The sequence below is a fragment of the Eptesicus fuscus genome, chromosome 17 (assembly GCF_027574615.1).
Source record: "Eptesicus fuscus isolate TK198812 chromosome 17, DD_ASM_mEF_20220401, whole genome shotgun sequence".
Lineage (NCBI taxonomy): Eukaryota > Metazoa > Chordata > Mammalia > Chiroptera > Vespertilionidae > Eptesicus > Eptesicus fuscus.
This window is the reverse complement of record NC_072489.1, coordinates 17128495-17144232: the sequence shown is the minus strand read 5'-3', so window position 1 is coordinate 17144232 and position 15738 is coordinate 17128495. Positions and strand designations below refer to the sequence as shown.

The 15738-nt window shown below is 36.1% G+C and overlaps 1 protein-coding gene across 3 annotated transcripts in view; it reads left to right on the top strand.

The window, feature by feature from the left end:
- MCU (mitochondrial calcium uniporter) overlaps window positions 1-15738 on the top strand; it is a 190186-nt gene that overhangs the window by 140235 nt on the left and 34213 nt on the right. For 2 of the 3 annotated variants that reach the window (XM_054728754.1, XM_008145398.3), the window contains exon 2: window positions 10533-10599. In XM_054728754.1, the coding sequence (XP_054584729.1) occupies window positions 10533-10599 (67 nt within the window). Of the gene's footprint in view, window positions 1-10532; window positions 10600-15122; window positions 15149-15738 lie in introns of those variants that run through there. The other variant, XM_054728755.1, reaches the window with a different exon arrangement.

Genomic DNA, 15738 nt, shown 5'->3' with positions numbered 1-15738 from the left:
AGAATACAAGTAATAGAATTGTGTATGCCCATTAAGGAAAATGTAGCAACCATCAGAGTATAAACATATTCCACATGTAGATGTAGAATTGCCTCCAATAACTAGGGATCTAGACTACACAATGAAGCTTTAGATCTTGATTCTGGTTCTTACACAATATAAACCATAGGTTGTAATTTTGGGGTAATAACAAAATCTGAAATAGAAACATTATTTATCAATCAAGTTAATTTATACTAAGTTATCTTAACTTTATAAGTAGTGATATATTAGAAATAACACTAATCTGCAATCTTAGAATCTAGTTATTGATTTCAAAACCTAATGTAAGAGAATTTGCTTTAGTGAGAATTTAAAGAGAATTTCTTGATAATGTTAAATGGATAAATGTTTGTATTTATTAGGATAAAAATGACATTTTACTAATTCATATGTTGAATGATATACTACATAACTTACAGTTAAGGTTTGAGCGCTATGAGTATTTTAGTCTATTGCTAGATCAGCAGTGGTGAAGAATTTTATGTTAAATTCTTGCCTTGTGTGTTTTATATATATATTATCTTACTTGATCTTCAAAGTACTGTGAGTTTGGTGAACAAGTATTAATTTTTAAATAACTTTATTGATAATTTGGAAGTTTGACTTGATCTTCTAATTAGAAAACTGATGTTGAAAGATGCAACAAAAAGTCTTTTATATTGCTTTGTTTTATAGATGTGAAATTCTCTTAGATATCAAAGGTATATAAATTGAATTATGACTTTCATTATAAAGTAACAATATATTCTAGTGGGGGAAATGTTGCCCATGTTCTAATAAAATGTAGTGATAATTTTAAATAATATAGTCAAGGAGAAACCAAGATGGCGGCATAGGTAAACACCTAAACTGCTGCCTCGCACAACAATTTCAAAACTACAACTAAAAGACAAAACGTCTACCACCCAGAACCACGGGAAAGCTGGCTGAGTGGAAGTTCTACAACTAGAAGGAAAGAGAAAAGAGCATTGAGACGTGCACAAGCGCTGAAAAGCTGAGGTACGGAGGTGCGCGAATCGGGCTGGCGGCAGGCTTCTGGGTGCACTGCTTTTTTCAACCTGAAGGGAGACAAGCTCCCAATTACTCTGAACTCCAGTTTCTGGGGAGATTCTGGGGACCCAAACTCCTACGGGGAGAAGCTGGACTGTCTGCCATCGGGTTGGAAAGTGAGGGTGACTTTCTTGCAGAAGTGCGCCCAGCAATCATTGTTTACTGCGCTGGGGTGCGGGACGCGGGGACTTGGAAACGCGGAAATGCAGAGACGGCTGACTGGCAGCCATCGCTGTTTGCCACGCCCCGCACAATCTACAAACCCACCCAAGCTCCACGCAGTGGCTTTTGCATATAAATGGCCTGCCCTATCACAGCTTAACCTAACAAACTGCAGCTCTGGTCAGACAGCTCCAAAACCTCCAAACCCCAGGCAAAGTGGAGAAAACTGTAGTTCTTGCTGTAGCTCCTACTGGGTGGCCTCAGACAGTAGCTGACCTGCACCCCTTGGAGATCCAGAAGCTAGTGTATATAGTGGTCAGTGTGAGTCAACACCAGATTTCAACTACTCACATCCATAAGTGACACATTCAAGAGGCAGACTCAGTGAGCACCAAAGCCCCACTGAAACAAGTCCTGCCCAATAAGTGTGTCTCCAGCACAGCAGTTCTTCCATAATAGACACAGCGGGTCCTCACAGCCAATTGGCCTGGAGGTCAATTCCTCCCAGTGACACCAACACCAATCAAGACTTAACTACAACAAGGCTGTACACACAGTCCACAAAGGGGTGCACTAAGAGTGTCCACCTCAGGTAACTGGGAGGCCAACCCATTGGGCCATATAGGACACCTAGCACACAAAGCCACCCTACCAACTCAGGGAAGCAGCGAAAATGCGGAGACAAAGAAACAGATCACAAACAAAAGAAATGGAGGAAAACAAATGACTGGATATAGAGTTCAAAACCACGGTTTTAAGGTTTTTCAAGAATTTCCTAGAAAAGGCCAATAAATTTAACAAGACCCTTGAGGATATGAAAAAGGACCAACTAGAAATTAAACATACACTGACTGAAATAAAAAATATTATACAGAGACCCAACAGCAGACTAGAGGATCCCAAGAATCAAGTCAAAGATTTGAAATACAAAGAAGCAAAAAACACTCAACTGGAAAAGCAAAAAGAAAAAAGAATCCAAAAATTTGAAGATATTGTAAGAAGCCTCTGGGACAACTTCAAGCTTACCAACATCCGAATTATGGGGGTGCCAGAAGAAGAGAGAGAGCAAGATACTGAAAACCTATGTGAAGAAATAATGACTGAAAACTTCCCCCACCTGGTGAAAGAAATAAACTTACAAGTCCAGGAAGCACAGAGAACCCCAAACAAAAGGAATCCAAAGAGGATCACACCAAGACACATCATAATTAAAATGCCAAGAGCAAAAGACAAGAGAGACTATTAAAAGCAGCAAGAGAAAAACAGTTAATTACCTACAAGGGAGCACCCATACGATTATCAGCTGATTTCTCAACAGAAACTATGCAGACCAGACGGGAGTGGCAAGAAATATTCAAAGTTAATAATAGCAAGAACCTACAACCAAGATTACTCTACCCAGCAAAGTTATCATTCAGAATTGAAGGTCTGATAAAGAGCTTCACAGATAAGAAAAAGCTAAAGGAGTTCATCACCACCAAACCAGTATTATATGAAATGCTGAATTAAGAAGAGGAAGAAGAAGAAAAAAGTAAAGATACAAATTATGAACAACAAATACATATCTATCAACAAGTGAATTAAAAATCTGAGGAACAGAATAACCTGGTGAATATAATAGAATAAGGGGCATAGAATGGGAGTGGATTGATAATTCTCAGGGGGAAAGGGGTGTGGGGGGTACGGGAAAAGACTGGACAAAAATCATACACCTATGGATGCGGACAGTGCGGGGGAGGTAAGGGCAGTGGGTGGGGTGGGAACTGGGTGGAGGGGAGCTATGGGGGGGAAAAGGAGAAACAATTGTAATAATCTGAACAATAAAGATTTATTAAAAAATAATATATTCAAGAAGAAAATAATTTTCTTTTTAAAAATTTTATTAATTGATCTTAGAGGAAGGGAGAGAGAGAAACATAATTTGTTGTTCCACTTATTTACACATTCATTGGTTAATTCTTGTATGTGCCTTGACCAGGGATCCACCTGCAACCTTGACATACTGTATTGGGATGATGCTGTAACCAACTTAGCTACCTGGTCAGGGCTGAAAATAATCTTCTAATATTAAACTGTAATAAATACCACCCTCACTTAAACTGTATCAGAAACTTTGTTTCCCTGGTGAATTATTAAAAGGAGAATAAAATATGTCCTGCATCTAGTCTAATCCTTGAAATGTTTGTAGTGCTATCGGAAAAGTTTCTTTTAAGACCTTAGGTTTTTACCTTTAACATCATAAGTAGTTTATATTGTATAATATTTCTTTGTTTAGGAATTATTGTGGCTTTTGAAATGTATTATACTTATCAGATTCTTTACAATAAGAGTCAGTCCCTTAAGTAAATTGAAGATTTGTTTTGAAATTATGTTTTCTGGTATTGGACATTTTGGTAGAATGTTTAGTCATTCAAATGTCATATTTATATTGTCACTTATCCTTATATGATATCAGCCTTGTGACATAGTCAATTATGCTATCATTGCTGTTGTTTTTAACTTAGTAGATGGAGAAACTGAGACTTAGAGTTGAAATTCAAGATTGTAAATTGGAACTGGGCCCAAGTCTTTTAACTATAGTGTTTTCTCCCGATATCAGATCTCAAGGGTTTGAAGCCACAGTGCTTATTTTAGTATATTGATAGAGTTGAACTAGTGAAAATTTATTTCTGATGTGATGCTTCAACAATTGTATTATGTCAAGGATATGGACAAAACAGTGCCATGTTGTAGAATCGGTTTTATACCAACTGAAATAGTTTTACACTCTTAATCCTAGTATGCTTATAAACACTGGATTCTGGAGATAGGTTTGGCAAAGTTGTTGAAATATGGATTGTCTGGACTTTAAAAAGAAACTTTTGGAACATATATTGAAAGGATCCATTCTCATAAGCATTTCATATTATACTAAGGGAAATGTCACAGAGAGAGGGATGTAATTTAAAATATCTACACTTGTGGTATAGTGAAGCTGTCTTTAACAAGGATTTAGCCGTGGACAAACATATACATATAGTTATTTCATTTAAAGCTGTTTGATATAGTTAGTATGTATTATTTGATATAGTGTGACACAGTTAATAAATATTCATTTGCTATGAAATTAGGTCTCAAGATTTTCTTAAATAAGGGAGCTGGGTTAATAAGGAACTACCTTATTCTTTCTGTCTTTTTTCTATTTTTCCCTACTCTGGTCTAATGTCTAACTGTCTATGAATATTTTGGGGGTATTGGCAAATTATTTAGACTTGACAGTCTTCCGAAGTTGCTGGCAGGAATATATTGCTGAGTTTGCTCTTCTGAACAATGAAAGGTGAGTGTAGGGGAAGTTGTACAATTTATGATAGAAGTAAAGAATTTTAAAGTAAGTTTTGACTTAAATTTAATAATTTGTTCTGAGGGTATAAAATGTCTTTTTATAATAATACTAAAATTTGATTTTTGTTATTAGCGTGAATCTTACGACGTGGGAAAATAAAATTACAGTGTTTTATAGTATAATTCTAACTTGTTAACACTAGTATTTTTTCTTCTCCTAGAGTTAAGATGTAAGGGAAATGATTGTAATACTAGGACAGAAGTTGTACTTTCATTTAACTGCAAAACACTGTTTTTCCTAGAAGTTCTTAAGTTACTTCTCCAAGATGTGGACTATCTCATACCAAAAGTATAAACTTGTATTTCCTTTTCAAGGGCCTGTGTTAGCAGTATCAAGCCTAGAGATTTTCTTTTTTTTTTTTCCTTATGATTTCTGCTCATTCTGAATATTTACTTTCTTAACTTTAATCTTGTTCTCTGCCTATAAGATTTAAATATGTGAACAATACATGCCATTGCCTGAATGTTTTTAACTTCTTGACATATTTGAAAATTTTTAGCATCAGTCAAGTATTTATTAAAAGCTTTCCGTTTTCCTAAGATTTTCGAGTATACAATTTAAACAATGAAATATATTCAATCTAGGATAGTTGTAGAATAACTTAGAACAGCAATGTCTCTTTAGCCTTGAGCACTTACATTTCTCTTGTGTGTTTTTTCTTTTGTTTGTTGTTGTTGCTGCCATATTTCAGAGCGAAAGGCAAGAGCAAATTCATTTTTGTTTCTATTGGCCTTATTAGGCTGCTTAGGTAAGAAGGTTCTTGGGTAAGAAGACTCAAAACCATAGATAACATTCTATGGTCAGTTTCCCTTATGTTGATGTGGGGGAAAATTAACATGGAGTCAATGGGATCTCTACTTCAAAACAAAACAAAAAACCAGCTAACATTTATTGAACCCTTAACTCTATGCCAGGCATTGTTCTAAATGCCTTACACATTTAGTCCTCCCAGTGACTTTATGTGGTAGAAGCTAGTATTACTCTTTGTCCATTTTTCAATAAGAAATTGAAGCATAAAAGCTTGCTCAAGGTTGCAGTTAGAGTAAGTTACTAAATCAGAATAGGAACTCAGGCATGATGATTACAGATTCTGTGCTTCTAACCACTGTGCGATATTGCTTCCAAACCTAACAGGACTGTGTGTGTATGTGCATGTGTGTGTAACTAGATAAACTGACTCTAAAGTTCATATAGAGGAAAAAAGTAAGGAAGAATAGCCAGAAAAATTCTTAAGGGAAAGTGGTAAGGGGAAACTAGCCCAGCCTACCAAATATTAAAATATGTTATAAAGCTAGAATGTTAAAAGAATGTGGTTACTAGAACAGGAGAAGACAGTTTATTAGAATAGAAGTTCAGAAAAAGATCCAAATTCATATACTTATTTAGAAAGTTATAAAGGTAGCATTACAAATACAGTAAGAGGGAGAATGAATTATTCAATAAATGGGATAGCTGTGTTATCATGAGAGGGAAATTGATTGGGTTTCTACTTTTTAATTTTGACTAAAATTAATTCCTAGTGAATCAAATATTTAAACTTGAAAAATTGGAAGAAACCATGCGAGAATTTTACAATATTCTCAAAGTAGGAAAGGCCTCTAAGATATATGACATAGGCCCCTTAGTCAGAGAACAAATTGATAAATTTGACTCTAAAACATGAAAATCGTATGCATACAAAAACACCATTAACAAAGCAAAATAAAAAATGGGAAAATTTTGTAACTTTTTTTTTACAAAGGTCAAATTTTCTTAATCTTAAAAAACTTTTACAAAATAATATTCAAAGACCAAGAATAAAATTGGAAAAAAAAAAAGACAAAGGATGTAAATACTCAGTTCATAAGAAAGCAAATACAAGGAACACTTAGAGAGATAAAAATATATATAAATCCTCAGTTGCAATATAAAACAATGCAAATTATGACTCTGGTGAAATACTGTTCACCTGTGACATTGCAAAATAAAAAGGTTTGGTAATACATTGTTTAAAAGGGTGTTGGGAACCAGATACTCATTTAATGAACAAGAGTGTAATTTGTAGATATGAAAATGCATATAACCTCCATGAAAAACAATTTGGCAATACCTTTCAAAATTTAAAATGCACATAACTTTAACCTAGAACTTTCTCTTGAAGTATTTTATTCTCAAGAATCTGTGCCCATTTGCAAGGATATTCACTCTAGTATCATGTATTTTAATAATAAAAGATTGTCAGTAGGCATTTGTAAAGATGTGCCATGTAATTCCATTCAGTCACTAAAAACCAGTGAGTTAAGAACCAAACATATGAGTAGTGGGACTGCAGCATGCTACCAGTTGCATTTTTTAAAACTTGCACAAATACATTCAGAGGTGCACAAAGTTACATATGTATAACGCTTTCTTTAGTATGATACCCAGATTTAACCTTCATAGAGGAGAATAAGTAGCTGGGCCAGAGGGATAGGAGGAAGGCCAATATTAAGTGCAAAAGCTGTAATTTTTAAATATATATATATGTATGTACATGTACACACACACACACACACACACACACACATATATATATATATGTACATATATATATATATTTTTTAATTGATTTCCGAGAGGAAGAGAGAGGGAGAAAGAGATAGAAACATCAATGATGAGAGAGAATCATTGATTTGCTGCCTCCTGCATACCCCCTACTGGGGATTGAGCCCACAACCCAGGCATGTGCCCTGACCTATAATCAAACTGTGACCTGGTTCATAGGTTGATGCTCAATCATGGAACCATGCCAGCCAGACTAAAAGATGTAATTTTTTTACTTAGTTTTTGTACTTTTGAATTCTATATCATGTACTTGTCTTATTTATTCAAAAGAAATAAACATATACAGTATATATAAAAGGCTAATATGCTACATCTCCTTCCCACTGTCTGACCAGTTGCTATGATGCGCACTGACCACCAGGAGGCAGACGCTCAACACAGGAGCTGCCGTGACGCACACTAGCCATTTACAGAGAAATGGCAGCACGGACCTGGCCGACAAAGCAACACTCGGCTTCTCCCAAGTGGGACATAGGCCCCGCCACCACCCTGGAACTACCACCCACCAAATCGCAGCCGATGCTGCTAAGATCCTATGGCCAGTCCAGAAATGGTCACTGTGGGCACCGGGTAATGATGTCACATAGCAACACCTGGCTTCCTCTCCCTAGCAACTAGCCTCCTTGCAGTTTCTTCAGCACAGGAACACAACTTGCTTTATACCCAGGTGGAAACATTCACACTTTAACCAAATGTCTGTGAAGCTTTTTCCTGTTCCTCATCTCATTTGATCCTCATGGAAGTCCTGGAGTAGGTAAATAGGAGACTTGGTGGAATCTTATTTTCTTTTCATTAGCCAGAAAACAGAGATTTAGAAAGCTTAGAAACTTGACCCGACTGAAAAGAAGTAAGAAATGGTGGACCTTAAAAATGACTTCAGGTTTTCTCACTGTGCGGAATATAGTCAAACTCTGCTGCAGTTAAATATTTTACCCTTTGTTCTCCCTGCATGATCTACAATAATAATCTGCTTCATGTTGATATTTACTGCTGTGTTGCTGACAATTACCTGAAAGAGACGTTGGGGTGCTTCACTGGGCTGGAAAAAGTTTAGCTAAATTAGAAAGCAGGTCTAATTAAGCAAGTTTGCTCTATATCTTTAAAGGCTAAGTTGACTCGCGCATGCACAATACCTATAAAGCTCTCACTGGCACCAATCGCACGTGTGTGTTTGCATCTGTCATTGTTGATCGTGAATTTGGTTGACACTTCTATTATAGAGAAAGAGCGAATATCAATATTAAAATATTTAATCTAATTAATTTCCTTTCAATGTGCACAAATTTGTGCACCGGGCCACTAGTTTTAAATAAATTCATATTGCTAGGAAATACGTAAATATCCTAGCCCCTAATGCTATAGTTGAGCAAACTGAGACACAGAGAGGACCTGACCAGGGCCCTGAATGTGTACTAGTATATAGATGATTAGCAGTATTGAGACCTGAATTCTAATCCTGATTCTTATATATGACTCTTAGTAAGTTATTTTCCTTCTGTGAGTCTCACTTTTCTCATTTGTAGAGTAAGGAGTAGGACTCATCTTCCTTTGTCTTCCATCATTAGTTTTCAAACTAATTCATAGAGCCCAAGGATTTTTTCAATCTCTTTAGGGGTCTCAAACAGGTGGTTGGGATTGTAGAGGTTGCCATCACACCCGTCTTTAACCAGAGCATCCCTGGACATCTGAGCAAGACTGAGTTTAACTAAATGTTTTGAAACTTTTTTAAAAGTCTGAAAGTCACAGTCCACAGTAAAGTCACTGTATATATTAACTTAAAGATTCTCAATGTCAGTGTCAAAACACATTATTGTATCATGATCAACTGTGAAGTAGTCTCAAGTAATTTTAAATGATTATTTACATCCTATATAATGAAAGCCTAATATGCAAATCGACCAAATGGCAGAATGACTGGTGGAACGACCTGTCACTATGACGCACACTGACCACCAGGGGCAGACGCTCAACACAGGAGCTGCCCCCAGCCTGCAGGCCCCAGGCCAGCCAAGCAGAGGGAGGCAACTGGTGGCAATGTGGGGGGCGGGGCCAGTGAGCAGGCAGCGCCAGGCCGGCCAAGGCAGGTGCCAGTGGGAGCCCCCCAATCGCCCCACTGGTCACCCCAGATATTGGCCCTGACCGCCGGCCAGGCCTAGGGACCCTACCCATGCATGAGTTTTGTGCACCAGGCCTCTAGTCCTATATAACAAAGAGCTAATATGCTAATTAGACTGAACAGCAGAACGACCATCCAGACAACCATCTGGATAACTTTCCAGATGAAGCCGGGGCTGCGAGGGCTGAGGCAGCCGGGGCTGCAAGGGCCAAGCCCCTTGCACAAATTTAGTGCATCGGGCCTCTAGTTTTAAAATAAACGCCAACCTCACATTTCTGTATGCTCTCTTAAGCTGGAAGGAGGTAGGAGTTAGGATATTCACATGAAGGATGTAAAGTCTGTTATACGCTATAGTTGTGTCAAGGCATGTGTTGTTGTAGAGTCCTGAATGTTTTCTTTGGGCTGATGGAGTGGAATATAATATTTGGCTCTGCAGCTAATACATGGTTTTTAGTCAGTTAATGCCTTCCTGCCCCCCTTCCTTCTTTAATACTTTTTGGAGCTGGGAAAATAAAAGGTACAAAGGAATAAATTAAGCAAATGGCAAGTCAGAAACAAATTCATTACTCTTTTTGAAGCTTAGTTTAATGTGACAACCTAAATTTCAGATTTAATGCACAATGACACTACTCTTTGAGGAAGTAGTAAAGGCAGACATGGGTGTGACTGTTTTCCTTCTAGCAGTCAAAAGATGGTGATGATGAAGGATTCAGGAATGAAGTTGCCTGACCAAGTCTATTTTTTTAAGGGGAGTGAATAGAAAGATCAAATGTTTACCCAACAACAGTAAATTCATAATATAACTACTTAATAAGTGATGATTCCTAGTAAAAGATATGATAGAAATGCAGGTCTAAAAATCAGCAAGAGGAAGAAGCAGGGAAGTATAGTTTATACTTGATAGCACTTAAAGCCAATATTAAGTGTTTTTAAAAGTAGATGAAAAACAATTTGTGCTATAGGTGTATATAAATGTGTTTGTATAAAATCTTGAAAACAAACCAAAATGTTCATTACTATTATCTTAGGATGATGGGAGTTTGAGAGATTTTTATTTTCTTTTATCTGTATTTTTTAACTTTTCTACAAAGAATACATACTACTTAAGTATTCAAAATGCTGTTATTATATATGCACACAGATGCATAAAACATTTGTTATCTGTCCTGACTTTAGGTGTGTCTTTGTATTTTCTAGGTGCACCAAAGGCTTTCTTGGCAGAATTTGGGTGTTGTTTATTGCAGTACTGTTGTGCCCTCTGATGGTGAGTTTTGGCAAATCCATTTTTCATGTCTAATGTATTTGTCCCTCTTAAGTCAACTATATACTCTTTTACTTAAAATTTGCTTGGAGTCAGAGAAATAAAGAGGGTCCTAAAGAAGAGAAATTAAATTTGAAAGAGGATCTAATGAATTTAGAGGAGAAATCAGTATGAAAAACTAATAGGCCCATTAAGTTTTCATGGATATGGAATATTACTGTCTAGGTGTTTTTTGTTTTTTCTGCTTTTCTTTTAAACTGGGGACATAGTTAATGTGAAGCTCACAGAAGCACCATCTTTGGTATTTCTTGACCATGGGGTCTTTCAGATATGGATAATACTAAAAAACTCCAGCCCCTTTGCGGTATCAGAGCCTACAGGGAAGCAACTGAAAGTCTGAGACCTCCCCCCTCCCTTGTCTTTTTCTTCCCTTAGGCTCAAAGCTGTAATACCCTTCTTTGATGTGGAAAAGAATGAACAGATGCTTGAGGACTGTATGTGGTCCTTTGTAAAGGTCTATGATGCTGCAAACTGGCAACAGGATCTAAGTTTTGGTTGTTTAGAGGAGATATGTTTACTACTCTCTTTGTCATTTCTCTTACCCAATATTGTACATTGACAGTTTAGATTATTTGCTTAGGGTTGACTGTTAAATATATTTCCTCTGTGTAAAGTTTAGTTTGATAGAACTCTAATTTCAACCTTATAAGCATTGATTCTTTGGTAGAGCACCCATTGAAAGAGTATTCTGCAAATTTGTAAGGATACCTGAAACTGAAGAAACCCCAGATCAACTGTGAAACTCCTAGGATCCCCTGTATTTAATCAGTATTGATATTTGCAGTGTTTTCAGAATCCCCTCCCAAAGCTGTTTAGTTATCTGAATATATGTGTTCATTTTTTGCTAAATTATCTAAACTTGGAGGAAATATCCATTTGTGATTACTCAGTTGTAATATGAAAAAGTTGAAAGGAAAAATAGGCCAGAATCAAAATCAGGAAAATAGTAGCTGGCTTTCTTTATCCTATCTCTTAGAAACATCGAGAACTGACAAAGTAATATCCATATATAAATTAAAAAGCAGCACTCAATGCTTTGTTACAGCTGAGGACAGGTAGGTATGTTGACCCCAGTCAAAACTCAGTATGTAGATGCCAGTTTTTCTCACATGGCCAAAAGGCACTGGACCATAATGCCACCTTCCCATGCCACCTACTTTGTTTCTCTCTTGAGCCCCTCCAAAACAGTGAATAGCTATCACTCTTAACCCTAACACTGTCTTGGCCCATTAAGCATCCAAATGGGTGCTGTCCACATCTATGCCAGCACCACTCCCAGGTCCTATTACCTTCATTCCACTACAGGTAACAGCATTAGATAGTTTCAATAAAGAGAGAACTTCTATCAATGTATAAAATATTGTTCATAATATTGAATCTTCTCAGCTTTTGCTGAACTAACAGCATTTCATTCAAAATTGTCTAGGTTTTATATTGTCTGACATTGTTATATATTTCAGTATATATTAATATGTATTCCATAAGTTATGTATATTCAATATCAACTAAGTTACACTACAACGGGACAGTCATCTGCCAGTGGTTGTTATTATATTCAGAGGCAATTAACTTAAGCTAATGAATTTATATTGAAATTTATATTATTAATTTTACCACTTAATGGAGTTACTATTATTATCCTATATACCAATCTATATGGAAGTATTTCAGTAATACAACAATGGTACAGTTATACTGGGGCATCTGGCTGCATGTTATCCCAGAACATAAATACTAGTAGATTGTCCCTATGTTGCATGAGGGGTTGAAGGTAATATTTTCAAAAGCTAAAGGGATACATAATTTTAAAAAGAGTGACTTCTAAATTTCCTGCCAATAAGAAAATAACTCATGTTAGTTATCAAGAAGTAGAAGCACAGCCGAAACCGGTTTGGCTCAGTGGATAGAGCGTCGGCCTGCGGACTCAAGGGTCCCAGGTTCGATTCCGGTCAAGGGCATGTACCTTGGTTGCGGGCACATCCCCAGTGGGGAGTGTGCAAGAGGCAGCTGATCGATGTCTCTCTATCATCGATGTTTCTAGCTCTCTATCCCTCTCTCGTCCTCTCTGTAAAAAAATCAATAAAATATATTTTTTAAAAAGTAGAAGCACAAAACTATTTGATTTAATGCAACTCAGTGTTCTTACTACCACCAAATTATTCACCATTCTTATTTTGTACTTCTTAATTAATTTTACCTTAGGGTCAATATAGCATATGAAAAAACTCTGCTATTAATACACAGTGACTTTAATAGAGTTTAGCCATCAGTAGTTAACAGTTCTATCATCATTCATTGCTCTTTGTTGTAACTGCTGGGTCTTTTTTTTTTTTTTTCCTTAATCCTCACCCAAGGATATTTTCCCATTTATTATTTTTTTATTTATTTATTTATTTATTTATTTATTTATTTATTTTAGAGAGAGTGTAAGAGAGGGGAAGAGACAGAGAGAAACATTGATATAAGAGAGACACATCCATTGGTTGCCTCCCGCACATGCTCCGACCAGGGGATTGAGCCTGCAACTTAGTTACGTGCCCTTGACTGGAATCGAACCCGAGACCCTTCAGTCCTCGGGCCAATGCTCTATTCACTGAGCCAAACTGGCTAGGGCTGCTGGGTCATATTCTATTATCAAATGAGGGCTTGACCCTAATGTTTTAAAAGTACAAAATCTAAAATACCACATTACATAATTATGATACTTATACACCAGTATATATACCTAATATTTACTGCCCCTTAGTAATTGCTTATTAATAATGTTGTTTGGCAGATCTTCTATTATGACAATGATAGCTGATATAAAATATATAGATTATCTTAAATCTCTAGCCTTCCTCCCAAAGCAATCTAAAAGGTTCTTGTTTTTTGTATGTGCCATAAATATTTTTGAGGATCTGGTGTGGGCTCTAGATTCTTTCTCTAGAAAATTTATATGTACTAGTATACATAGGAAATTTTACATATAATTTCTTAGTGACCAGACTACCTTAAACCAATTCATAGAATCCCTAGTCTCATGCACCTGAACTCAAGAACTTTTTTGGATACATTGCACATAGGTACACATGCACATACCTGTACCCACAATCATGTTCCCTTTCAGGGAAGGATTGTGCTTAGAGGTAAGAGAAGAGCTTTGGAGTCAAACAGAGCTGGGTTTACATCCCACTTCCACCATTTAACCACCTTGTAACCTTAGGCAAGGTAATTAACTTCTCAAAAGTCTTTTCTTATCTGTGAAAGGGAGATAGTATTATTTACCACCTCCAGGAGAAAAGTGCACTTAGCCTACAGAAATAGTACTTACCCACCAGAAACTTTTTCCTTAAAGGGTGGTTTTGGTAGTGTTACAGACAGCTAATCTAAAGTGTGTGGTTTGGAGTTCTCATTTTAATTTCTCTGTGCCCCAGATCCTCAAATGTAAAGTGGCTCACTGTGAAATGTTTGCGATTGCATGATTAGCCTTTAGGGGTTCCCTTTCTTATTAATGGAAGTAAAGAATGAGAATAATTTCTCTATATAAAGGGTTAGTATATAATTTATCATCCAACTGAGGACACGTTTGAGAGTGAAAAGGGGACAATCAGAGTTGTCCTGACAATTTTTAATAGCGTAAGTCAGGACATATCTTCACCTTAGCTACAGAGAAAGTGCCAAAGGTGAGCTGTAGTAAGAGCAAGGAAGAATAGCCTCTTCTAGCTGCCTTCATTTCTCTATACAGAAATGTAATGCTACTCAGTTATTTCTGTATTGAATTGTGCTAGAGAGTTGTGTTTATTTTGTATTTAACAAAAAAATATAAGATTTCTTTACAAAAATTGTTTGAAGGCAAATAATTTTAGTAATTAAGGATTACTGGAAATTCCTGTTTAATAATAATCAATCCAAGTATGGATGATCTTATAAATTCTTAACCTAAGGTCTACGGATAGTTTGGGGAATAGATACCTATCCCAATTTTTTTTCTTTGGTTTTTGTCCCGTTACTGTTTTTAAAAAGCTTTATTGAGATATATGTTACATACCAAAAAAGTCACCTATCACTGTGTAAGCATCATGAGAATCCAGCTTTAGACTATGTGCTTCACCCCTAAAAGTTCCTTTGTTTCTGTTTTGCAGTCAATCCCTGCTCCCACCTTACATCCCAGGCAACCACTAATATACTTTCTGTCTCTATAGTTAAACCTTTCCTAAAAATGTCATATAAATGGATTCATACAAAATGTAGTCTTTTGCATCTAGCTTCTTTTACATATTAATGCTTTTGAGGTTTATATTGTAGCATATATTGTAGTTCTTTATTTATATCGCTGAATAGTAATCGAGTACATGGAAATATCACATTTTGTTTATTCACTTACCAAAAGAAAAGCATTTAAATTGTTTTCTATAATGTTGCTATCAACATTTGCTTATAATCTTTGTATGGACATATGTTTTCATTTCTCTTGGGTAGATACTTAGGAATGGAATGGCTGGGTCATATGGTAAGTATATACTTAACTCTTTAGTAAATTATAAAACTGTTTTCCAAAGTGGCTGTATCACATTGCATTCCCAACAGCAATGTATGTGTGTCCTGGTTTCCCCATATCTTCCCCAACACTTGGTATAGCCGATCTTCTTGCTTATAGGCATTCTAGTGGATTGTTTTCCTTGTGGTTCTAATTTTCATTTCATGGATGACTAATAAGCATCTTTTAAGGTTTTATTAACCATTCAAATATTTTTGTTGGTAAAGTGTCCAAATTTTTTGCCCATTCAAAAAAAATTACTATTGTCTTAGTATTGATTTGTAAGGGTTCTTTATATTTTCTAGAGTTTTTCCTGTTACTTTTGAAATCATTTTAGAAGAAAGAGAAGATGATTTTTTGAGTCATGCTGTGTTACTAATGGTCACACTCTGGTACACAGTTGTAAGTTCTGTATTTATTGTCAACATCATATTGAAGGCACAAACATATCCCACTACTATCTTTCATTTCAACTTTAAAAAAAAAAAATGAAACTCCAAAAATGATGGAACACAAAGCTTCAGTGTTTTAATGTGGTCAGCATTCTCACCAACCTAAATATG